At 48.2% G+C, this 26,729-nt stretch overlaps 1 protein-coding gene across 5 annotated transcripts in view; it reads left to right on the forward strand.

The window, feature by feature from the left end:
* TNK2 (tyrosine kinase non receptor 2) overlaps positions 1–26,729 on the forward strand; it is a 120,040-nt gene that overhangs the window by 68,022 nt on the left and 25,289 nt on the right. For all 5 annotated transcript variants that reach the window (XM_078389707.1, XM_078389708.1, XM_078389704.1 and 2 more), the window contains exons 4-9: positions 2,250–2,462; positions 3,971–4,123; positions 4,763–5,040; positions 8,966–9,092; positions 9,260–9,406; positions 12,999–13,093. In XM_078389707.1, the coding sequence (XP_078245833.1) occupies positions 2,250–2,462; positions 3,971–4,123; positions 4,763–5,040; positions 8,966–9,092; positions 9,260–9,406; positions 12,999–13,093 (1,013 nt within the window). The remainder of the gene's footprint in view (positions 1–2,249; positions 2,463–3,970; positions 4,124–4,762; positions 5,041–8,965; positions 9,093–9,259; positions 9,407–12,998; positions 13,094–26,729) is intronic.

Here is a 26,729-nt window from a genome sequence, read left to right on the forward strand (position 1 = left end):
GACTCCACTAAATCCAATTCCCCGTCATTTGTCAGGAAAGGATTGAATTAACCTTTACCAATGGCGGAGAGCCCAGTGCTGCGTCTGCAGACCGAATCTTCTGCCCGGGTGGAAACAGAACAGTGTTTAGGGAGGTTTTCTGGCGCCGAGGCGTCAAGAAGGCAGTCTGCGTGCGAATCAGTGGGGAATCATTTCACCTGGATGGATTTGAGAATATAAAAGCCCGGATTTTTCTGCCCATTCTTCCCACTGCTTGGCACCCTCTAGAAGTGGCAGACTACAACACCCATCATCCAGAAGCCATCAGCCAAATCCCATGAGGTACTAGTCCCTCTCTAGTCAGCATTGGCTCAGCCTCATCTAGATACTGTTCTAGATACTGTTCTGGATGGAGGGCACCCCACTTGAAGGATGCCAACAAACTGAAGAAAGTTCAGAAGAGGGGGGCAACCAAGAAGGAGGATCAGGGGACTGCTGACCAAGCCCTCGGAGGAAAGAAACTGAGGAATGTTTAGCCTTGAGAAAAGAAGATGGAGGGGAGAGAGGAGATTGCTTTTCCAAGACTTGGAAGGCAGTCCTGCAGAGAAAGATCTGTTTTCAATCATCCTAGAGGACAGGACATGTCACAAGGGGCTCAAGTGACGGGAAGCCGAATTTCAGTTGAAAAACTTCCTAACTGTTAGAGCAGTACAACAATGGAACCCATGATGTCAGGGACAGGGGGTGAGCGCTCCAATGCTGAAGGCCTTCAAGAGAAAATTAGACCACCCTCTGTCATATCAGGGACGTGGTGGCGCTGCGGGTTAAACCGCAGAAGCCTCTGTGCTGCAAGGTTGGAAGACCAACAGTCGTAAGATCGAATCCACGGGGTGGAGTGAGCTCCCGTCGCTTGTCCCATCTCCTGCCAACCTAGCCATTCAAAAGCATGTAAAAATGTGAGTTGATAAATAGGGACCACCTTGGTCACGATGTTCCATGTCTAGTCGCACTGGCCACGTGACCACGGAAACTGTCTTTGGACAAACTCTGGCTCTAGGGCTTGGAGACGGGGATGAGCACCACCCCCTAGAGTCAGACATGACTGGGCTAAATGTCAAGGGGAGCCTTTACCTTCCACCTGTCCAATCTGCCTTGATTTGGATCCCTGCCTTGAGCAGGGGGTTGGACTCAATGGCCTTAAAGACCCCCCTTCCCATTCCGTCATGCTAGGATTCTATGAATGCATTCAATGATTCCATGCTGGCTGACGATGGGGGGGGGGGCTGTCGTGAAACACATGGTTAGGTTTTGGTTTGGAGAGGCTGGGCTCGTCAGATACCTCTGTTCCTCTGCTCCCATAAATTAGTTTGAAGTGTTTCTGCCGTTTGGTTCTTTATCTTTACAGCCCTCCCCCTTTTGGGCTCCTTCCCCACCAGAGTCCGAGCCCTCCCGCCCCACATCTCCTTCCTTATTGTGCAATATAAAGAGCTGTAAATAGAATGCCATTCAGTGTACCCCACTGGGAAAGGGACCCTTTCTTCCCCCATACTTCCTGCTCTGCAAACTTCTTTATCATTCTTATTCAAGCCATTACTCCGAACTCCTGGGGATGTGGTGGGGTTGGAGATGATCCCTTGGAATATTTGTAGTATTCTGTGACGTCTCTGCAATTCAGCCTTTGGGGTAGGGAGGAGGTACTTGTATTGATGATAGGTGATTGCCATTAGCCTTAGCCATTTATTCATTTATTTTAACTCTTTCATGCTCAGGCCATGTTTGACTGTGGAGCCAATGGTGTGATGCCGCGGCAAAAAGGGCCAATGTTATTTTAGGATGTATTCATAAAAGTAAACTTCCAGATCCCACAAGGTGCTAGTTTTCTCTCTATTCGGCACTGGTTAGGCCTCACCTTGAGTGTTGTGTCCAGTTCTGGACACCACCTTTCAAGGAGGATATCAGGAAAAATGACCTAACCGTTAGAGCAGTACGACAACGGAACCCATTATCTCGAGAGCTGGTGAGTGTTCCAGCGCTGGAGGCCTTCGAGAGGAAACAGAACACCACCTCCTGGCAGATCTCCTTTGATTTGGATTCCTGCCTCGAGCAGTGGGCTGGACTTGATGGCCTTGAGTGGCCCCTTTCCATCGCCATCTGGAAGCGGTCGTTCAAAGCAGTCATTTCTGCCAAACCCCCCTACCCCCTTTTCCCCTGTCCTTCCCGGCTTCTCTCCTCCACGGCTCCCCATCTCACATGCTTCTCCTCCCGTGCAGGTGTTCAGCGGGAAGCGGCCTGACTCGGAGTTCCCGCCCCAGCCCCAAGGCGCCCTGGGCAAGACGTCCACCCCGCCACCCCTGGAGGAAGGCCAGCACCAGGCCTTGACCTGCCTGATCAGCGAGAAGGACCTGATGCTCTTTGAGAAGTTGGGAGACGGCTCCTTTGGGGTGGTGCGGCGTGGAGAGTGGTGCGCACCTTCTGGCAAACTGGTGAGGCCCGTGCAGCCTTTTGCCGGCTCTACTGTTAGGCACGGCAGATCCTCTTGGGTGTTTCTCTCGGTGTTCTCCTCTGCTGTAGCAACATCTACGTTGGCTCGGGCGTGTTGTGAGAATGGCTGACGGTCAGATTCCAAAAGATCTCCTGTATGGAGAATTAGTGCAGGGAAAGCGCCCCAGAGGGAGACCACAGCTGTGATACAAGGAGATCTGCAAGTGAGATCTGAAGGCCTTAGGAATGGACCTCCACAGATGGGAAACCTTGACCTCTGAGCATTCAGCCTGGAGGCAGGGGGTGCATCATGGCCTCTCCCAATTTGAAGAGACCCTTGTCCAGCAGGCTGAGGCAAAGAGGAAGTCACAAAAGCAGCAAAACCAGGGAGCTGGACAGGGGACAGACTATTTGTCTTCATTGTGGAAGGGATGGTCACTCTCGAATTGGCCTCCTCAGCCACACTAGACGCTGTTCCAAGTCCTCCATACAGAGCAGGTGACCATAGTCTCTTGAGACTGAAGGATGCCTAATCTAAATCTGATCTCCTCTGCCACACCACTTGTCTAGAAGCCCCTAGAATCTAGTTCCTCTCATGCATTAAAGGATGCTCTCTCATTTCAGCCAGTGTTGATACATGATTGAAAATGCCACCACCACCCCGGCCACTCGCCTTCTGGATATTGAATGGGGAGCAGGGGACCCAATTCTTTGACCTCAGTGAAGAGAAACATCTAGGAATGGTGAAATCTCTGGGCCTGAGCTTCCTCTTGGAAGAAGGGGTACGGAGAAGGCGTGTGAGAGAAAGGGTTGAAGTTCTTCATCGTCGTCATCATGACAAAGTTGACAATGCTGAGCCTCAATCAATGCTCCTGTGGTTAATCTCCAGCATCTCCTCCTTTTAAAACAAACATTCTTCTTGGGATGTTGGAGGACCAACAATATTGGCCTGATAAGCTTTTAGCTGAAGAAAGAACCGTTTAGAGTTTTAGCAAGCAAACTACAGCCTGAGAATTTTTCTTTTTTCCGTCCCCCATGTAATCCCCTCCAGTCTACTGTAACCCTGTGTCCACGTGCCTGGGAATAAGTGCTCATGAGCTCCCTGGGAGTTGCTTCTCCGTGTACATGTCTCTTCCTGTTAGTAAGCTAAGCCCTTTTGGGCTACCTAGGGCTTTGGAGACGAGGAGGGGCGGTTCTAAAACATCACTAAAATGTGCCACTCGGCAAGGGTGGAGAGTCCTCAAAGATTGTCTTGAGCTGGTTAATGTACTGATCTTTGAAGTGGCTCTTAAAAAATCAGTCAAGATGCACGGTAATACATAACCTTTGTGAAATCCTTTTGTCCAATAGTTCCTCACCTTGGGTCCCTGGATGTTCTTGGACCGAGACTCCCAGAAGCCTTCACCACGCGCTGCGCCAACCACGATTTCTGGGGATTGGAGTCCAAGAACATCTTGGGGGGGCACCGCCTGCTTTTGTCCCTTATGGTCTTTCCTGTTTTCTCCGCCAGCTGAATGTGGCCGTGAAGTGTCTGAAGACGGATGTGCTGAGCCAGCCGGAAGCCCTGGACGATTTCATCCGCGAGGTCAACGCCATGCACTCGTTAGACCACATGAACCTCATCCGCCTCTACGGCGTGGTGCTCTCCAACCCGATGAAGATGGTGAGGGCTGCCCTGAGGTCCCTGAAAACCTCTTGGGGCAAACCATCGTAGGAGAGGAACGATGGGATGGGCGGCACCGGGATTCTCTAGGCCAGTGACAGTGTATCTTTCTGAGCCGAGTGCCCGAACTGCCAACACAAAATCAACTTATTTATTTCAAAGCGCCAATATTGCAATTAAAACCCGAATGCTGAGGTTTTAGTTTAGAAATAATGACTGCTCCTGCACTGCAAGGGTTTCATGCTTGGGTTTTTTTCCTATGGACGGTATTAACAAAGAAATACCTACCGGTTCTCCAGTCCCCCATTGGGCTAGACCGTTAATGGTCACCATTGCACCCCTCCACTAGACCATTGCACCAGCAGAGGGGAGTGCCAAAATCCAGGATCGGAGGATGGGCAAGTATTTCTCTGTGGCGACTTATGGCTCATGTGCCCACGGAGAGGACTCTGTGTGCCAGCTGTGGCACGCGTGCCATAGGTTCGCCATCACTGCTCTCGGCTGTCAGAACACGGGGTAGAATTTAGTTGCTAATCTGGTTACCCTTCTTCTTCCTGTTGGATTTTATAAATTGCGCTAGCAATTAAAAACCATTCACTGGCTCTGGTTTCGTTCTTCCCTTCTCTCTCTCTCTCTCAGGTCACAGAACTGGCTCCCCACGGGTCCTTGCTGGACCGGCTTCGCAAAAACCAGGGGCACTTCTTGATTGCCACCCTTTGCCAGTACGCCATCCAGATCGCCAGAGGCATGGCGTATCTGGAGTCCAAGCGCTTTATCCACCGCGATCTGGCCGCTCGGAATATCCTGCTGGCAGCCAGTGACCTGGTCAAGATTGGGGACTTTGGCCTCATGCGAGCTTTGCCAAAGAACGACGACCACTACGTCATGCAGGAACATCGGAAGGTTCCCTTTGCTTGGTAGGTGCCTGGGTCTTGCAAACCAGCTCTCGCCAGGGGGACTTTGCTGCTAAGGTTGGAAACCTCGAGAACATCGGAGGAGTATAGATCGGTGACTGCAACCTCCAGAATGCTCCATCTGGGAAACATGACTAGCCGGAGGAATCTGGAAATGGCAATCTAAACGTTTCATCTAGTTTTCATCTGAATCTCATCCACCTTTTCATATGCTGTATTCTGCATTTAAGTTTGACCCACAGGGAGATCCAATCCAGACCGTTAAAAGACTTTGTTATAGTCTATAAAGTGTAGACTGATCTTCCTTTGAAATTCTTTGGTGCACTCCAGTAGCCAGCGGATATTTGCAATGTGATCTCGAGTGCCTCTCCCTTTGTGGAATCCAGTGTGAACATTAGGCATTTCTCACTCCATGTAAGATAAAAGCCTTTTGTTGCAACACCTTGAGCATCACTTGGCTTACATGGGAAATTACAGCAATGGTTCTCTAGTTACTGCATGTTTAGGCATCTCCTTTCTTGGGGATTGGAATGCATGTTGCACATTTCCAGTTTCTTGACCGTTGTTTAGTTTCCATATTAGTTGGCATAGTCTTGTTAGCATTTTGGTAGATTCAGTCTCTGTAGTTTGAAATAGATATTTTGGTATCCCATCTGCTCCTAGTGATTTATTCCTTCCAAATGTGAGAGCAGCTTTCACATCACCTTCTAAGCCCACCGTGGTTTTTTTCCCCTCATAGGATTTATCTTGAGAAGAATCTGTCACCCTTGCTTCTCTTATATGTAGTTCTTCTGTATATTGTGTCCACCTTTTCTTTATCTTCTACTGAGTCAGATAATATGTCCCCATGCTGATCTTTCAACTTCCCTAATCTAGGTTTAACTTTCCCTTTGATTTCTTGGATTTTATGGAAGATCTCTCTCTCTTTTTTCCCCCTGTTTTTGTTAGTTATTTCTTTGCAATAATAATGTTGTTGTTTAATCATTAAGTCGTGTCCGACTCTTCGTGACCTCATGGACCAGAGCACACCAGGCCCTCCTGTCTTCCACTGCCTCCCGGAGTTGGGTCAAAGTCATGTTGGTTGCTTCTTCATAATTATTATAACCATCTCTTAATCAAATTGCTGAAAATTTGCAGTTAGGATTCTGGCCGTACAGTGGTGCCTCGCTTAACGGCGAGAATCCGTTCCAGGAAAATCGCCATTAAGCGAAATCATCATAAAGGAAAAAAAAACCCAATTGAAACGCATTGAAACCCCTTCAATGCGTTCCAATGGCGTCAAAACTCACAGTCCAGCGAAGATCCTCCATAGGACAGCTGGTTTCGCTGCCTGTCTTGCGAGGAATCCGTCCCAGAAAATAGCGGGGACCCATTTTGTTTACCCGGCAGCCATTTTGAAACAGCTGATCAGCTGTTTTAAAATTGTCGTTTTGCAAAGAATCGGTTCCCGAAGCAGGGAACCGATCATCGCAAAGCGGGAAAAAAACATTTAGACCATCGTTTTGCGATCGCAAAAAGATTGTCGTAATGCGGTTTCGTCATAATGCAGGGCAATCGTAAAGCGAGGCACCACTATATTTCCGTTTTGCTCTTCGTCTGTTATAAACAATTTTAAGCACATTGTCAGTCATCCCTCAAAGTTTTAATTTCGTTTAACTATATATATGTGTGTGTGTGTTCTGTGCCGTCAAGTTGGAACCCACAAATAGCGACCCTAATAGGGCTTTGAAAGTAAGTGAGATATTTAAGGAGTGGCTTTACCAGTTCCACTCCCCTGGTGGACTTCCATGGCTAAAGAGGAATTCAATCTCTGTTCTCCAGAGTTCTCGTGTGTCACTCTATCCACCGTATCATACTAGGAATTTTAACTACAGGATAGTCTTTACATTCTTCCTCAACGATCTCTCTGGTTTCAGTTCACAGTTTTTGTGGGTCAAGATCAGATGAAATTAATCATGGACATATTTTCTTTGCATGGCCTTTCAGGGGTATTATTTAAATTATGTTCTAATACAACAACTATTTTAGTGTTGTTCTTCAGATTTGTTCTGATTTTTAATATTAACTGTGGTTTGTTCCAAAGTCCAGTCTTGGCCTTCTTTTTGCAGAGAGAATAGAGCTTCTTTGTCTTCTTTTTTCAAGTATATATATTGTATCTGACTTCTCTGTTGACGGTCTGGTAATGTCTGTGCGTACAAACATCTGTTAGGTTGCTCGAAGCATATCTTTTTTTCTAAACACATTGTTTCTGGCACAGAAGGCTATGAGCCACTTTTCCTTCCTGTCTCTTTGATGCTTAGTTCTACATTCAGTTCTCTAATGATGCTTAGTTCTACTTCATTTCCTACTTTTCGCATTCTAGACCCATGTATTATTGTCAGAACATCCTGTTTTTCTGTGTAATCGTTTTTTCCTCCTGGACACTAAAAGCATAAAAGCTTTCAATTCCTTCTTCTTCAGTTACTCGTGGATCAACCAAAAATATTAATGATGATTATACTGATGGGCTTTCCATGAAGTCTGATCTGATTCAACCAGTTTTTCTTTATAACCCCCAACTGTTTGTTCTACGTCAAACATCAGTATTAGAGCCACATGTTGCTCTAAAATATTGTAATCATCTAGTTGAAAATACCCTATTCCTAGTCTACTTCGATTCATTCGTCATCAGTATGTTTGAACGCTCCATTTGTTGTTTTATAGTTTCAGGCTTACTATGATTCATGCTTCTCCCATACTGTGTTCCAGTTATGTGTGTCATGGATCTTCTGACTTTGTTTTCATTGGTAACTGAATCGCCTTTTGGCTTGAACCTGGTTGCCTCATTAAGAGCAACTCTGCGTATTCTTGGTCTTTTCTCTTCCCCCGTGGCTGAATGAGTCCCTTCCACCTGAAGATTCTCATCTTTCAGCACTATCTCTTGCTTCATTTTACCATTCCCTTCTTCTGCACAGTACCGACAAGGTTACTTTGAATGTCTTTGCCGTTATCTATGAATAATCCTTTGCCTGTGTTGCCTTCCATGAAGTCTGCTCCCTGGCACCTCTTTTCAAGAATTCCTCCACCACCCTTTACCTCCGGGAAGCTTCGGTTTCTTTTCTACCACAAAGGATTGATATGTCTTGAGGTGGCTTGGGCCATTCCGCCTTTAAAAGACCCTCCTACAAGTCTGGATTTGGAACAGAGTCTGGTCTCCTGACAGTATTATTTTTCATTTTCCTTACATTTCTTGCCACGTAGGAGGGTCCCACGGGTGACATGCCCCTCCCTCTGCAAAAAAGAGGAGAAAGATGGGAAAAAAGAATGGATTGCATGTCATGATATTACTCAGTGCTTCCAAGTTCTGAACCAATTTGAGATGGGCCAAGGGTCTGACCAGGGATGTTGGCAAGTCTAAAGACCGAGTTCCTATTAAAAACATTTTTTCCTCCCCAGGAGAAATAGGTGGGATGGGTTAGGGTTCTGAGTTGCAAGTCAAGTCTGAGTCATTGAGGGGGGGGGAGGAGTTGAGTTTGAATCAAGTCTAACTCGACAGCAAGTCCCGCATCTCGAGTTCTTGTCCTGGACTCACTTTTGTTGCTTCTCGTATTTTTCCATGTATAAGACTAAATCTTTAGACTAAAAATTGAGGGTCGTCTTATACACAGAAGTAATCTGAGGAAAGAACAAAAACGAGTGGAGGGGAAAGCAGCGATCAAAGCGATTCTGCAGCGCTTTTAGCCCTTTCCCCCTACACTTGCTAAGCCCACTTAGGTTTCTTAATTTTGGATTAGAAAAGGGGGGCGTCTTATACATGGGTGCATCTTATACATGAAAAAATATGCTATTTTCCTTGAATAAGCGGCTCAGGTCTAGCCATCCTTTGAATGAACCTTTACCTCCAGCTTCACGATGGCTGACAGCTTCTCTTTCTCTTTCCCTCCACCAGGTGTGCTCCCGAAAGCCTGAAGACCCGCACCTTCTCGCACGCCAGTGACACCTGGATGTTCGGAGTCACCCTGTGGGAGATGTTCACCTACGGACAAGAGCCATGGGTGGGCCTCAATGGCAGCCAGGTACTGTGCCTTTTTCACCTGAATCCATTTTAGAGCCTGGGTAGACCAGGGGTCCCCCATAAACGTATTTTGCTTATCCATCATGGTGTGTGTCTGGATTGAGGCTCGCAAAAGCTTGCCGCCGGCTGGTCTGGCTCGACCTCATGAGCTTCCCCTTCTTGGACTAGATTTTGCACAAGATCGACAAGGAAGGCGAGCGCCTGGCCCGGCCAGAAGATTGCCCCCAGGACATTTACAACGTCATGTTGCAGTGTTGGGCGCACAAACCGGAAGACCGTCCCACCTTCGTGGCCCTGCGTGACTTCTTGCTGGAGGTAAGTTTGGGCTAGGGGGAAGAGAAGGGATAGATGAAGGGCATGGCCCATGGGCCCAGAACAAAGATAATGTGCGAAGGAGCGGCTTGGAGGTCAGGGAACCTGGGAATGAGGACATTGAGGTTTATCCAGCGGTTGATTTTTATGGGAGCAGCTACCTGGCAAATTTCTGGGTGAGGGGCATCACCGTGTGGCACTCTTGTAGTAAAAACAACAAAAAGGCTATCCGGGTTTAATGGTGGTTTGTGACATGGGCGTGTACGTGCTGTGGTTTGAGCAAGCCATGTTTTCCGTGTTCAGATGAATTGTGCATTGTGGTTTGCAAGAAACCTGGAAGTCAGTCTAGAAATAACTTCTCCTAGAGGGAAGCCGTTATGTACCAACAGGGCTTGCGACTACTTGACTTATGTACGTCAGGAATCCCCCCTATCTGTGGGATCCGTTTCCGCTGATTCACTTACTTGCTTCCTGAAAATACAGTGGTGCCTAACTTAACGGGCGCTCCATTTAGCGACGAAACCGCATAGCGACGATGTTTTTGCGATTGCTTTTGCGATCGCTTTGCGATGTTCCCTATGGGGAAAATCGCTTTGCGATGATCGGTACCCTATTTCGCTTACCAATCATCACAAAGCGATGATTTTTAACAGCTGATCGGCGGTTCCAAAATGGCCGCCGGGCAAACAAAATGGCCGCCCGCTGTGTTGCCTCGCTTTAGAGGCACCGAAAATGGCCGCTGCAATGGAGGATTTTCGCTTAAGGTTAGTTTTCAAGCCCATAGGATCGCATTAAACATGTTTTAATGCGTTTCTATGGGCTTTTTAAGATCGCTTAGCGATGTTTTGGGTTAGCAGCGATTTTTGCTGCATGGATTAATATCTCTAAGCGAGGCACCACTGTACTAAATCCTCCCTAGTAAGTTAAAAAAAGAAGTCTTAGTCCATGCGGCACAAAATCTGGATCCAGAAAAACAGAGGATCTGTGAGCCAGCGTGAGAAACGGCAAGACGTGTCAGCCTTTCACAACTTGGTTTTTTTGGGGGGGGGTTTGCTGCTTCAAAAGGAAAGGACAGGGAGGTGGGCAGGATATTGAAGCATCCCCTCCCGCTGGTGGGAAACCCCTCTGGTGTTGGCATTTTCTGCCTACATTGCTGACAATTATTGTTGTTGTTGAATTTTACTGACCTACTTACTTACTTACTGCCCTCCTGTGGAAGACAGGAGGGCCTGGTGGGCTCTGGTCCATGGGGGTCACAAAGAGCTGGACACAACTTAATGACGAAACCACAACAAAACAACAAAACAACAAAATAACGACATCAGTACATTAAGGGCGCAAATCAGAAGTCATAAAGTGCGGTGAGGATAAAATTGCAATACAATAAATACAATTAAAAGGGTAGGAAAAAAATAAGAACATGAAGCATGGCTGTAGGATAGATGTGATATGATCGGGCACTATGGTATCAGGGTGTTGTTTGTTAGGGAAAGCCTGTCTAAATAGCCAGGTTTGGAGCAGCTTTTTTGAAACGGCCAGGCAAACTTTGGGCGGAAGAGAATTCCGTAATTGTGGGGCTGTCGCTGAGAAGGCCCGGTTTCTAGTGGTTCTTTTCCAGGCCCATCACGGGGTTAGAACTCTCAGCCGCCCTGCCTGCGACGACCTTGTAGGGCAGGCACACCTAACTGGAAGGAGGCGCTCAGCCAGATATCGAGGTCCCAAACTGTTTAAGGCCTTTTAGGTTAGTACCCATCACCTTGAAACCGGTACGGAAGCAAACAGGTAGCCCGTGTAAGGGCCGCCGAGGGTGGGGGTTATAGGTTGGTATTTTCTTATCCCACTCAGCAAATCTGGCTGCCGTGTTCTGGACCCGCTGCAGTCCAAAAGGGCAGCCCCGCAGAGTCATGCCCATCTTTGATGCCATCAGACTTAGGAGCTTGAAATGATGTGGGTTTCTTTTTTAAGAATCGGAAACTGGAAAAAAAAAATGGAATTCTGGGCCCAAAACAACGTTCGGTGGTATCTTTGCATCGATTCTCATAGGAGTCTGGCATCCATGTCACTTTGAATCTGGTGAACTGACTTCTCTTCCTGCTCCTGCTGGAGGTTGGATGTTCTCATGGTGTCTCTGAGTTTGGACGTGGCCGCTCTGTGAGCAGGGTCGTGGCTGGCACCCAAACCTTTCTCTAAAGGTTTTCACCCAGAAGGTTTCCACCCTTCTTGCCTTTCTTTTCTAATTTGTTTTGCCTTAGTTTTCCACTTCGCCTCGTAGAACTGAAGTGTTCTGGCTTTTTTTGTGCTTCATGCATCTTATCGTTTCTTGGATTGGTTTCATTTGCTTTCATGATTTCTCACAAGTCACTTCTTGACCTGGGAGATTCTGAACATCTTCAAGTCAATGTGTAGCCTGCATAATCAAATGGTAAACTATCCAGAGAGAGCTTTAAGCATTACAGGGCAGTATATAGATATAGTACATATACACACATGCATGCATACATAAATGCTTACATACATGTATACATAGATGCATACATACATGTGTGCATACATGCATATTCTTTGACTTATATCCTGCTCCCGTTAGTGCTGAGGCACTACTCTGGGCGGTTGTACCAAACAGAATACCAAAAAAAGTTAAAAGCAACTTACAATTAACCCTTAAAAACAGATGGCACAGACCAATGTTATAAAAATCAGCTCAGATGAAGGAAAGGGAAGGGGGAGAAAGGGGAGCAACTAGAGTTGGTGTGGAAAGCCTCCCTGAAAAAGCCACGTCTATAATTGCCTACTAATTATCAACAACGTTGGAGCCTACCACGAAGAAGACCCTGCCTCTTGTAGAAGACTTATGGGCCTCCCTTGAGGAGTCTATACTGAGATGATCTTGTGGGTTGGGTGGACGACATTCAGGAAAGACGCCCCGACAAGTAACAGGGACCCAGACTTTGCTTTAAATCCTTCCCTCTGGTGCCTTCCCCCCTCCCCTTTATATTTGTTGTTGTTTAGTCATTCAGTCGTGTCCAACTCTTCGTGACCCCCATGGACCAGAGCACACCAAGCCCTCCTGTCTTCCACTGCCTTCCGGAGTTTGGTCAAATTCATGTTGCCACCTGCTCTACCTGGAGCAGGAACTGGCAAGCTACTCCAGCATCTTGGCCAAGAAAACCCCTTTTACATTAGCCCGTATTAAAAAAACCCCAGGCCCATGTTATCTAGAATTCTGCAACTCAGGATGTGTTTTCGCTTGTTGTTGATGATGATGGGCCCATCATGGAGCCAAGCGGAGATGTGTAATTCAAAGATCCAGGAGAACCCATCATTCGGGGCCTTGATGTGGCTGGAACAGGATCAGCCCCATCGCTTCTTCTGTCTCCCGCTTGATTCATCCCTCCTTTCTTTGACCGAGTCTGCCGGTTCCAGCCGTGGCCTCTTTTTGGGGAGGGAGAAACAGCTGGGCAAGGTGGGGGGAGATAGTGCCAGATTTCTGTCACCCCAAATCTGCAAGGTTCAGGCTGAGTCATATCCTTGTGAAGCCTCCTCTTCCGCCCCCTCATTTTTCACCTCTCTCCCTTTTTCTCCCCTTTTCTTCCAGGCTCAACCCACGGACATGCGGGCCCTGCAAGACTTCGAAGAGCCGGACAAACTCTTCATCCAGATGAACGACATCATTACGGTCATCGAGGGCAGGTATCCGGCCTCGGTCGTGGGGAAGGGGGCCTGGGGGGGGGGCTGCTCGGAGCTTCGGCTTTGATAGATCCCTGAGTTAGAAAATTCAAGCCTTTTCAAATGGGAGTTTACGAGATCGTGAGCGCCTGCTCCCCGGAGCCCGTGACTTGGGTCCCTGGAGATTTGAAAAGGAGTCTCAGGATTTTTTCCCCCCTCTCATCATCAGGGCCTGGAAAAGTTACATTTTTTTGGACTACAACTCCCAGAATGCTATGTAGCCTGTGGCAGAGCAGGCAGTAGGAGAAGCAGACTTGCGTGCAAACTGGGGGTGTCTTGTCCACTGTTCTGTGTCCCACAGTTAGCAAACCTCGTGCAAACCGGTTGGGTAACCCGCAAGCAGGGCAGCGCAGATTTTCCCCTCTCTTGCTCCCCAGCAGCGATGTAGTGGCGCTAGGACTCACAGGGTCGAGGACTCTACAAGCAGCAGGAACTGCACCATCATCCTCCACCATGACCCAGCTTTCCCTGTTCTCTCAGAGCTTGGGAGAGAAAAGAATTTCCCAGAAATCATACAGTGTTACAAGACCGCCCTGTTGCAATGCAAAATCCATGAGGGTGTTTGAATGGATCATTAAGAACCATTGACTTTACAAAAGACCTGCTCCTTGTTTGTTGATACTGACCAATCCAGTGGCCTGCTTTTTTTTTTTTTGGACTCTTCTTACGGAGGGGACACCTGGCTATAGGGACTCTCATGATGAGCCACCTGGACTTCCCAGTTGACCCCTGCCCCACAGTTCCCCAGAACCTGGGATTTCGAGGTGTGCTTCCTTTGATTTTTGCACATGGCATCCAACCAGAGCCAGCCCTACGGTGAGGCCGAGGGAGACGGCAGAACGGAGGGACATCACAAAATGACAGCAGATGGTTTTGGCTGGAATCTTGCTGCTTAGCATATGCCGCCAGTGGCAGCTGGAGGAGGGCTATTGAATCAGTGGAGATTTGGTGAATCCGCTCCTCCGTAAATTCCACTAATTCAGTGGGCCTACTCTAGTTGCAGCTTACTATACTCTGAGCAATGGGGTTTCAGCCGTTGCTGTGTTTCTGCTCCCAGGGAGATGTAGGATAAAGGTTACTCGTGTGTCGCCTTGGTCAAGTCACTTATCTCCTTGCTTGAGCCCCTCGTTTGTGGCTTCCTTTATTGAGCCAATCCATCTCATGTTCCGTCTTCCTCTTTCCCTCCAACCTTCCGCTTTCCCTTAACATGGTCGTCTTTCCCAGTGATTCTTCTCTGACCACGGTGTGTCCAAAGCACAATTGCTGCTGTTTAGTCATTTTCCAGTTACTATCTATTCATCCAGCATTTTTTTTTTTTGCCAAAACTTGGCAAAGTTACTTTTACTTTTTTTTTTTTTTTTTGGCATGGTAGTTCCCAGAATCCTTCAGTCAGCCTGGTTAGTGGGCATGAGGCTTTCTCTGTGTGTTTGTGTGTATGTGTCTGGGAGCTAAGAGTGCAAAAAAAGCAGCTTGGTCAAGCTGTGCCAGGTGGCTTTCAAAGTGTCTGCCCTGAGTTCTCCTCTAGAGTCGCCAGTGAGAGGGATCAGGGCCACCTTCCTGCCTGTCCGTCCGTAAGCCCCGGAGAAGCCAGTCTCTCCCTTGCCAAGTCCCCCCCCCCAGCCTTCTCTCCACTGAGTCACTTCCGTAGGTGTGTGTTTTTTTGCCCCGGCTTGCGTACCCTTAGTGTGTGCCTGGAGCCACACACTTAACTTGCACGCCCCCACCCCAGTTGCCGCTCCCTGCCACCCACGCTTCTCTGAGCTGCATGCCAGCCCTGCCCGTCTGGGGTTGTTTCCCCAGGAAAGCACCCGAGCGACAGCACGAGGACCGTCGGCTAAAGGAACAAGCCCTGTCCAGACCGGCATGGCCACCTTGGCTAGAGAAGGGTGGTGTTCAGTCCGCTGTGATTTTTGCCCTGACCCACCTCGGCCTCGTTCTGCCAGCAGCTAGACCGTTGGCAGCCCAGCTGGACAGCGGATCAGCGTGGCTTGTTCAGAAGCTGTCTTGAGTAGGGTGTGTCGGGGCGGAAGCGTGCTAGTTCTGCACACACGCACATGCACACGAACCCACACACTATCATCATCACTCCTCTGGCAGCCAGGAAAGGAAAGCCTCTTTTCTCTCTGGGAGTCCTGCAGGCGACTCAGAATTCCAGGCGGTGTGAAAAAGCCTGCAAAGGTAAGGGGGCGATCTTGGGAGCCGGGTCCAGCCGCCAGTTCGGGACACCACGCTTTAAAGACGGACACCAACAAAGTGGAGCACGTTCAGAGCAGGGGGGGGCAACAAGGAGAATGGGGGGGGGACTGGAAACCAGGAAAGAAGGAAAGAACTGGGCCCGTTTAGCTTGGAGAAAAGAAGACAGACAGGAGATAGGACAGCACCTTTCAAATATTTGAATGGTAGTCCTACAGAGGAAGGGCAGGATCTGTTTTTGATTGTCCCGGAGTGCGGGACACGTAAGAATGGGCTCAAATTACAGGGAGCCAGATTTAGGCTGAAAATCAGGGAAAAGTTCTTAACTGTTAGTGGAGTACAACCATGAAACCCCTGACCTCGGGAGGTGGTGAGCTTTTCGACTCGGGAGGCATTTGAGAGAAAGTTGGACCACCGTCTGTCCGACCTGCTTTGATTTGTGTTCCTGCCTTGAGCAAGGGGGTTGGGCTTGATGGCCTTCGAGGCCCCTTCTGGCTCCGTGATTCTAGGATTCTTCTCCTCTGGCGTTTTACTCCTGCTTAGAGAATCCTTGGATTGGGAAACTGCCCATCAAGTGGAGGACTTCATTTTATGCCTAATAGGCCACGTGCCCTGTAATTTTCTGTTCCGCTGGGGCGGGGCTCCCTTTCTCTCCCTCTCTCTCGTGTGACTTCACCCTTACGTGCGTGCGCCTCTGCCCCTCCACCCGTGCGCAGGGTTCTGTCGCAACCAGAACCAAAGGAGTTAAACGGGATCGCTGCGCGGAGGAGGCAGAAAGCTCCATGGAGGGAGGGGAAGGTCCCATGCAACCAGCTTAGAGGCAACCTCGCTGATGGGTGTTTGCAGACCTCCAGGAATTTATGTCCCTCTTCCCCTTTGGTGGTGGGCTCCATGCCTTAGCTGTAGGGTTGGGGTGATGAAGGCCTTTCTTCAGTCTATCCTGAACTTTCTACACAGCTTTTCCCTTGGCCGGTGTCCCGTGTTTCTAGTATGACAGCCGAGGGAGAGTTCGTCCTTACAAATTGGCTTCCAGAATAACCAGACATGTGGAAGAAGGGTTTCCGGTATCCACAAATGGATATTAGAGAATTCTAAAAATCAACCCTGTACCCACGGCTTGCTGTCCTACAGGGTCTTGCTGGCAGATCGTCAAGCAGGGTGAGCATCCCTCTGCTCATGGGCATGCTGTGGCGGGACCTGGAGGTCCTTCAAGAAATGGGCAAAACTATCAAGACAAACGTGCCCAGCAAAGTATTCTCCAGGTGATGATGATGATGATGATGATGATGATGCAATTCCTGGGCTTGCCAGAGGTGAGAGGAGGAGTCATGGATCTCCCCCCCCCCCTTGGTCAAACCCAGGTGTCCCTGGACTGCAACTCCCAGAACCCTTCACCACCAGCTGTGCTGGCCAAGGTTTCTGGGCGTTGCAGTCCAAGAACGTCTGGGTGACCCAAGTTTGGGAACCACTGGTGGATCATATCAGGATAGCACCTGGTTGCTAAACATGGCATCTTTAAAACCTGGAACCAGGAATTTTAAATGGGTCCAGGAACCAAGTAGTCAGCTGACGTAGATCATACACACCAGGTAGTAATATGGTCTGTGTACTTAACTCCCCAGATGGGCAATATCGAAATCAGATTGATTATATTCTCTGCAGCCAAAGATGGAGAAGCTCTATACAGTCAGCAAAAACAAGACCTGGAGCTGACTGCGGTTCTGATCATCAGCTTCTCATAGCAAAATTCAAGCTTAGACTGAAGAGATTAGGAAAAACCACTGGGCCACTCAGGTATAATCTAAACCAAATCCCTTATGAATACACAGTGGAAGTAAAGAACAGATTTAAGGAACTAGATTTGGTGGACAGAGTGCCTGAAGAACTTTGGATAGAGGCTCGTAACATTGTCCAGGAGGCAGCAACGAAAACCATCCCAAAGAAAAGGAAATGCAAGAAAGCAAAGTGGCTGTCCAACGAGGCCTTAGAAATAGCAGAGAGGAGAAGGGAAGCAAAATGCAAGGGAGATAGGGAAAGTTACAGAAACTTGAATGCAGACTTCCAAAGAATAGCAAGGAGAGACAAGAGGGCCTTCTTAAATGAACAATGCAAAGAAATAGAGGAAGATAACAGAAAAGGAAAGACCAGAGATCTGTTCAGGAAAATTGGACATATTAGAGGAACATTTTGCGCAAAGATGAACATGATAAAAGACAAAAATGGGAGGGACCTAACAGAAGCAGAAGACGTCAAGAAGAGGTGGCAAGAATACACGGAGGAATTATATCAGAAAGATGTGGATATCCCGGACAACCCAGACAATGTAGTTGCTGACCTTGAGCCAGACATCCTGGAGAGCGAAGTCAAGTGGGCCTTAGAAAGCCTGGCTAACAACAAGGCCAGTGGAGGTGATGGCATTCCAGTTGAACTATTTAAAATCTTGAAAGATGATGCTGTTAAGGTGCTACATTCAATATGCCAGCAAGTTTGGAAAACTCAACAGTGGCCAGAGGATTGGAAAAGATCAGTCTACATCCCAATCCCAAAGAAAGGCAGTGCCAAAGAATGCTCCAACTACCGTACAATTGCACTCATTTCGCACGCTAGCAAGGTTATGCTCAAAATCCTACAAGGTAGGCTTCAGCAGTATGTGGACCGAGAACTCCCAGAAGTACAAGCTGGATTCCGAAGAGGCAGAGGAACTCGAGACCAAATTGCTAACTTGCGCTGGATTATGGAGAAAGCCAGAGAGTTCCAGAAAAATATCTACTTCTGCTTCATTGACTATGCGAAAGCCTTTGACTGTGTGGACCACAGCAAACTATGGCAAGTTCTTAAAGAAATGGGAGTGCCTGACCACTTTATCTGTCTCCTGAGAAACCTATATGTGGGACAGGAAGCAACAGTTAGAACTGGTCATGGAACAACTGAGTGGTTCAAAATTGGGAAAGGAGTACGGCAAGGCTGTATATTGTCCCCCAGCTTATTTAACTTATATGCAGAATACATCATGCGGAAGGCTGGACTGGAAGAAACCCAAGCCGGAATTAAGATTGCCGGAAGAAATATCAACAACCTCCGATATGCAGATGATACCACTCTGATGGCAGAAAGTGAGGAGGAATTAAAGAACCTTGTAATGAGAGTGAAAGAGGAGAGTGCAAAAAACGGTCTGAAACTCAACATCAAAAAAACTAAGATCATGGCCACTGGTCCCATCACCTCCTGGGAAATAGAAGGGGAAGATATGGAGGCAGTGTCAAATTTTATCTTCCTGGGCTCCATGATCACTGCAGATGGAGACAGCAGCCCTGAAATTAAAAGGCGCCTTCTTCTTGGGAGGAAAGCGATGACAAATCTGGACAGCATCTTGAAAAGCAGAGACATCACCTTGCCAACAAAAGTCCGAATAGTCAAAGCTATGGTTTTTCCTGTCGTGATGTATGGAAGTGAGAGCTGGACCATAAAGAAAGCAGACCGCCGAAGAATTGATGCCTTTGAATTGTGATGCTGGAGGAGGCTCTTGAGAATCCCCTGGACTGCAAGGAGAACAAACCTATCAGTTCTAAAGGAAATCAACCCTGAGTGCTCACTGGAAGGACAGATCCTGAAGCTGAGGCTCCAGTACTTTGGCCATCTAATGAGAAGAAAAGACTCCCTGGAAAAGACCCTGATGTTGGGAAAGTGTGATGGCAAGAGGAGAAGGGGACGACCGAGGATGAGATGGCTGGACAGTGTCTGCGAAGCAACCAACATGAACCTGACACAACTCCGGGAGGCAGTAGAAGACAGGAGGGCCTGGCGTGCTCTGGTCCATGGGGTCACGAAGAGTCGGACACGACTAAACGACTAAACACACACTTAACTCCCGCCATCATTCTGGCAGCCCAATTCCATGCTTGTTGCAGTTTGCAAAGTTTCTTGGGCGGCCCCTCTTGGAGACACTGCAGTAGTCTAGTCTGTAGGAATAGAAGATGTTTGGGGATCAGCCTGTGAAACCGATTAGCCATGTTGTTGTTATGTGCCATCACTCCCTCTCGTATTTGGTCTTCCTCTTTATCCTGGTTTATCTTTAAATTGGTTTAAATAAATACAGAACAGCTGCTGCCAAGCCAGAGCATGAATGGGAAGCCACGCAACTGAATTTTTTTTTTGGGGGGGGGAGCCCCTCCCTGACAGAAATTTGGCCCTGGGAAGTTAGGAAAGCTTGCAGAGAAGATCCTCTTCATTTGCTAGAGATGCCGTGTTTGACTCTTGGGCCACCTGGTGTCATCCTGATGGGCACCTGTCGCTCCCCCCATTCAAATTCCTGTTGTGGGTTACAGATGGAGTGGGGAGAGGGCTCACGGATCCTGCGAGACGGGGGGGGGGCATCATCTTTGCTGTAGTTCCAAAAGTACCTCTTTTGCAAAGGGGCACCTCTGCTTGGAGAAAATCTCAGTTCGGCCCCTGGGATCTCTGGTAAGAAGACAGCTTTTCAGCTTCAGCTGGGTGAACACAACTGGATCCTAGTATATTAGGAGAAAGGGAGTAGAAAATGTTCGCTGGTGACTTTCTCCAAACCAGCCATCATTTTGTATGCTACTCCCATATCATGGTGGGACGTGGTGGCGCTGCGGGTTAAACCGCAGAAACCTCTGGGCTGCAAGATCGGAAGACCAGCCGTTGTAAGATTGAATCCATGCAGCGGAGGGAGCTCCCATCGCTTATCCCAGCTCCTGCCAACCTAGCCGTTCGAAAGCATGTAATCATGCGAGTAGATAAATAGGTACCACCTCAGTGGGAAGGTCACGGCGTTCCTGTCTGGTTGTGCTGACCACGTGACCACGGAAAACTGTCTACAGACAAAATGCTGGCTCTATGGCTTGGAAACGGGGATGAGCACCGTACTCTAGAGTCAGACGCGACTGGACTAAAAAGTCAAGGGGAACCTTTACCTTTACCCCTATCATGGCTGGTGAGTTGGGTCCCCAAAAAAAGTCCCCTCCATTTCAAACCCGTGGTCCTATTTCATTCAGCGGAGGCCATGCATCCCAACGACACATGCCATTTAAAAGGCGGTCCCGAAAACGATTGCACAAAGAAAGGCAAACGGGTGCAAAAAAAAAAGAGGATTCAGGAGAGAATGAGGGACAGGCCAAGTCGCCCGGAAGAAAGGAAGAGAGAAATGTCAGGGGATATGACCTTCCCTCCATAGATCAGAAGGCAGATGATAGGAAAGAAAGACGAGGAATCAGTGGTCTGGCTTGACCTGAGCCACCTAAGTCTCTCTGAATTCTGGCTTGTCTCTCGTTTGGTCTGTGTCAAGAACAAACCTTTTTTAAAAGCCTGGGGAGGGGGGCAAGCAGAGTCTGGGAAAGGGTTTCGGCATTTGCTTTAAATTACAGGTCCCAGAATCCCCCAGCAGGCCGGAGGATTCTGTAGGTTGCCGTTAGAGATGGGCACAAATCAGGGAAATTCGTGGTTCGTGGCCACCCACAAACCACAAACGGTCACGGACTCCCCCCTTCCTGCGTCTGCCCACCTCCCCTTGCCTCTGTTGCCTCCCCGTCTTGTCTTGACGGCATGGCCTCCATCCTTAGAGGCGCCAGGCTTGGCACAGAAGTTGGCCACAGGGCCTCCTGCTGGTGTGCACACCTCCACCTGTCCGTCGAGCGGTGGACACCTGTGCACAGGTGGCATGCCCGGCTTCCCTGCAAGGGGGCGGGAATTGCCATTTCCTTTTGGCAAAAGAGGATTCGAGAACCAAACAATAAACCAGCGCAGTTCGTGTTTTTGTTTGCACCCATCTCTAGTTACCTTTTTTTAAAGTTTGTGTTTGTTTGATTTTTCCCTCAGAGGCCAGGGTGTACCCTAGGAAAAGCGAGCTGTTTTGAGCCAGCTTTTTTCCGGGGTCCGCGCTTGCCAGCTGCTGCTTCATTGCACGGAGAGCTGATGCCCCCCCCTCTCCGAGGCAGGCTGTGTTAGTCATCCCTAAGCCATGAATCAGGGCCAGATTGTGTGACTTCAGGGACTGGCGTTCTCTCCTGCCTGCCCAGCAATGACTCTCGTTCGTTCCGGGCCGGGCACCCTTAATTGCAGGGAGGTGGTTTGTAACTGGAGTCAGGGATGAGGGTGTGTTGTCGTTTTAATGCCGAACTGGTGCGTCCACACCCCCACCCCTATTACATCACCGCTCGCTCCGTGAAGCCATGGGACCGAGCGAGCGCATAAACAGCCAGCCTTTTGCAAGCTGCCTCCCTCGCTCGGGCACTCAAGAGAGGTGGCCGTGGTGGGACCAGCTTAGCTTTTTCCCTGCCGGTTGCAAAGATGACTTGAGGATCTGGTGTGGATTTTCCCAGGAGGCTCAAACACAGCAGGTGATGTGGCTGGCGCCTGGTGGGCTTAAGTCTGGGTCACTGGGAGGGGATGACGGGGCTGATACGGAGAGCCAGAAGTGAGTTGATGGTGGGAGAAAGGATGTTAAGGGATTTGTTCACTTTCTGCTGCTGGGTTTTTGGTCCGCGCTTCACTCCTGAATGGGAGCATTGTGGAGTGCACCCATCGTATCCAGAAAAAAACCACCTTATGTTTTGGGTGAATGAGGGGGAGGCGCGTTTCCATGTGGCCCAGTATTAGCAGCGATGGCTCCCAGGGATTCATGCCATTGGTTTTGTCCCCACCTCTGCCAGGCTGAACTTGGACTCTTCGTTCTGCAAAGGAAGGGCTCTGCCACTCAGTTGCAATCCCATCCCATCTCGGAAACCATGCTTGCAGGTTCAGCTACATTTCGCTTTCACTCGTTGCCCCAGACCCATCGGTTTGGCAGAGAACCAGACCAATGAATTGTATTTGAACTATGGGCTGGAAATCTTCTTATCCTTTGCTTTTAAGCTCCATGTTTTCCTGTGGATTTTGCTCACGCGCGTGCCATTTACGTGCCGAATGCCTAGATGAATCGGGCCCTGCGCACTTGCAAGCAGACTTTTACCTCCTGATTTGCCAAACCAGCAAACCCGGGGGGGGGGACAGTGTCTGAAATGTAGTAAGTGGCAACTTGAGTAGACCCATGGAATCTGTGGGGCTCTGGTGAGGCAGCTCCTCTGTTAATTCTGTTGACTCTGTGGACCAACTCTTTAATTGCAGCTTGCTACACTAAGCAACTGCTAAGTTTTGGTAGGAACAAAAAAAAAGCCCCACCACTCTCCTTTTCCTGATGGGCGTGGATCAGAATCAGAGTGCAGGAAAGCTACCTTTTTTAATGACACCTCCATCATTTGGGGGATCCTGGGTGTTGTCATTGAAAAAGTAACTTTTTCAAGCTCTAGGCAGAGCCCACCAGGGAGTTAATTTCAGCTGGTTTTATACTTCCTGGGCCAGACTTTTTCTGTTTCCTACCTGGCTGTCCTTAAATAGTAAGCCCAAATTTGCAGCTGTTATAATGTTGTCTAACAACCTTCTGCTATAGGAAGAAATAAGGTCAGCCAGGAAAACCCTGGCCGTGTTCTACCTGTCGCAGCACCTTGTGCTTCAATGGGTACCCCGCCGTACAAGCTGAAGAGGAGAATTATTTCCTTGCAGATCCATGAGCAGAAAATTTCCAGATGTGGGATCTGGAGCATGAGTTGATCTCTACAGATTAAAAGAATCATACGGGGCTCTCGACCATACGTAGTGGTTGGTGGTTCGACTGTGTTGTGAAAAAGGAGATTTTTGGTGGCCAGGGAGGGACCTAGTTTGTATAAAGTGGTCTAACGAGCCATCAAGGAGAAGGGGGCAGTTTTACAGCCAATTAGAGTGTGACCCACACTTTCGGGGGACTGGGAAACTTTCCTCCCAGGATCAAAGATGGGTCGGGGTTGCTTCCCTTCATTGTGACAAAAAGCAACATTAAGAAGTGCCTTTTGATGGGCTGGCCGCTCTTCCAGTAAGGCTGTGCGTGAACGCACGGGTTGTGTGTTAAAAGCTGTTCCTTTGGACAGAACAGAAAAGCAGCGGGCCCCACTTGTTCCCTGTTTGCTTCAGTTCTCCTTTCTTGAAAACTGCTTGAATCCAGAGTGCGAAAGCCTCAGATAGGACCAGGCGGAAGGCATAAAGGCCCTATTAGTGGTGCTAATAGAAGATTTGCACATCTTACTGTGGCTCGTTGTGACTAGCTGATAATCTATAATTTCAAATGCTTGCAGAGGTACCAGTGAACGCGGGTTCCTCTCCTACTCCATCCTGGTCAGCGAATGGCAATTGCAGACAATAATACAGAAAGCTGCCTTAAATGGCGAGGTTGGGGCCATGTAGAACTGTATGAATATTAGCCGTGGCGTCCCACTCTTACGTCTGAGGAAGTGGACTTGTCCACAAAAGCTCACATTAAAGTATAGAACTTAGTCTTTAAGAGGCCACGTTTTTATCTTTATTTTTTATTTTGTTTTTGCCTGATACGGCAGCACAGATGACTTTTTTTAGAATTTGAACTGGAGGTTAATGTTCAATGCAAGAATCCGCCCGAACATTTCCCCCTTCCCTCCCTAGGCAGAGCTGCATGGAGGAGATAAGCAACATTCACTCCTGCATTTAAACTAACCAGAGTTTCCTGTTATGAGCAAACTCCAGGAGCCTCTGGTTATTTTTAAACCCAGCATCCTCGATCAGATGCTCTCCCAGTCAGAAATTGCAAGGGAGAAGTGCTATGCAAGGATCTGCAATGGGTTTCTTGAAGGGAGGGTGTAAGGAAGTTCTATTTTGGAAGTGAATGAATGAACAGAAGCACTATTGTCTTTTTAAATATATAGAGAGAGTGCATGATCTTTAGCTTTCTTGTTGCTTTGAAGAAGTATTTTAGATAGATTTTGAATGGAAGTTTTCAGGTTTTATGACTGGATAGTTCTGTGGTTTAGGTCTTTTGGCTGTGGAGCCAGAAGGTTGGGAGTTTGATCCCTCCTTTTATCTCCCAGGAGAAGAGCCAGCCTGGGTGGCCTTGGGCCAGCTGCCCAGTCCCGGGGCACCCCTCAGAAGAAGGGGATGGAAAGCTACGTCTGAGTACTCATTACCTAGAAAATCCCAGAAAGGGTTGATGTAAGTCAAAATCGACTTGACGGCAAATTATAAGAAGTGAAAGGGGGAAATTACATTTTTAAAAAGTAAATTTCCAATTTCTGCTCACCTTGAAGACCGTGGTCTGAAAAAGAGAGGTGCCTCACCGCATCCTTTAGAGTGGGTGTGCTGCTGACGCATAGAGGCACACTGGTCGCAGATAGCTAAAATTCTGGCAAAGCTGCAGCACTGGCGGCGGGGAAACTGCTTTAAACTACAGTTTATTCAAAGAGCCCCAGGTACTATCCTGGCTTGTTCACTAACCAGCATCAAAACTAACCAGAATTAGTTGATCAGGATGGGAAACACTTTAATTAAGAAGAGGAATAAAGTGCTAGTTCCCAGTTTCTTTTCAGTCTTGCCCGAGGAGAAAAGGAAAGTGTAAGTGCCGTCAAGTGGCAAGAAAAAAAAAAACCCACAGGTTTGCATTTTTGTATGTTGGTATGTTTTATCAATTTTGAAGAATTTATGCTTGTGAATTGTGGTGCTGGAGGAGGCTCTTGAGAGTCCCCTGGACTGTGAGGCGAACAAACCTATCCATTCTGAAGGAAATCAACCCTGAGTGCTCCCTGGAAGGACAGATCCTGAAGCTGAGGCTCCAATCCTTTGGCCATCTCATGAGAAGAGACGACTCCCTGGAAAAGATCCTGATGTTGGGAAAATGCGAAGGCAGGAGGAGAAGGGGACGACCGAGGATGAGATGGTTGGACAAGGTCATCGAAGCTACCAGAATGAATTTGACACAACTCCGGGAGGCAGTGGAAGACAGGAGGGCCTGGCATGCTCTGGTCCATGGGGTCACGAAGAGTCAGACACAACTTAACAACTAAACAAGAACAACATGTTTGTCCAGTATTACAGCTGAGTCCAGTAATTCAGGCTCACATACTCTCTTGTGACTGGATGGTTGAGGGCAGTTGCAGGAGGCCCCGTATCTATCTGGAGATTGAACATAAAACCTTCTGCAGGACAAACCTAGAAGACAGGAAATCTCCTTTGTGGGACTTCCATTTCTAGAATCCCTAAAGCCAAGTTAAGAATTAAGTTAATACCTTGTGAATTTCGTTGTATGGGTATACTGTGTATATACTTACAATGACAATAAATTATTATTATTATAAGAAGTCCGGTAAATGGTAATCCAAAAGCTTTGCCAAGCTCTGAGAAAAGCTCTCCCCCTCCGCTGGGGCTTAGCTTCTCTTTGCCAAGCGAGTTTCCGTGGAAGCCCCACCAAACTTAAAGCAAACATCCCGCCACGTTGGGCGGTTCGAGGCGACACATGAAGTCCGTCGACCAGGAACTGCTATGGCGCTGCCGCATTCTTGGGATGAATAAGACCCTGTACAAGAGGAGGGAGGTTCATACGTTGTGCATTGCAGTTGGTTGTATAATACCGTCTAACTCATTGTCTTCCTGCAGTGACTACCTCTGTGTGTTTTAGTAACCAACCCTATTCTCTCTGAACTGTTGTTTTTGTGGTGATGGGTTTGTTATTCATCACACATGGCTTTTCTTCTAAGGCAACCGTTCCCAACCTCGGGTTCACGACTTGCCGCTCCCACAAGCCTTCACCTCTAGATGTGCTGGCCAGGATTTTTGGGAGTTGTAGTCCAAGAACACCTGGGTGACCCAAGGTTGGAAACCACAGATCTAAGGAATTCGGAGCGGTGGCTATAGCAAGGGTGCCCCTGTCCCATCCGTGTCCCTCCCCCCGCAAGGCATTGTAACACCGTGCCGAAGGAAGGGCCAGTGAGCCAGAATCCAGGCACTCCGTTTTGTACTTTCAAAAAAATAAAATAAATAAAGATGGCCTAATGATCATGTCCACTTGCTGGACAACTCAGTGGTGAGGTTGGGAGTTCGATTCCCCCCGCCCCGGGCCTTCTGGGAGAAGAGTCAGCCTGTGTAGTCTTGGTCCAGCTGCACACAATCCCAGAATTGTCTCCAGAAGAAGGTGATGAGGAAACCATTTCAGATTCCTTTATGTCTTGAAAACCTGGGAAGCCATTGCCATAGGTCAGAAACAATTTCACAGCATGACATTTGTTAGTTTAAATAACTAATGTCATGAAATAACATTATTATGTGAAATAACATTATACATGATGTGAAATAACAGTGGTTATTTTGATAGACGTGTCAGCCGGAGACCTTACCGCCCACGTGGAGAACATGGGTTCTGTTGTGATTGTTTATGCCAGAATTGTCTAAACCAGTGGTCCCCAACCTTGGGCCTCCAGATGTTCTTGGACTTCAACTCCCAGAAATCCTGGCCAGCAGAGGTGGTAGTGAAGGCTTCTGGGAGTTGTAGTCCCAAGAACATCTGGAGGTCCAAGGT

This window comes from Pogona vitticeps, chromosome 3 (assembly GCF_051106095.1).
Source record: "Pogona vitticeps strain Pit_001003342236 chromosome 3, PviZW2.1, whole genome shotgun sequence".
Lineage (NCBI taxonomy): Eukaryota > Metazoa > Chordata > Lepidosauria > Squamata > Agamidae > Pogona > Pogona vitticeps.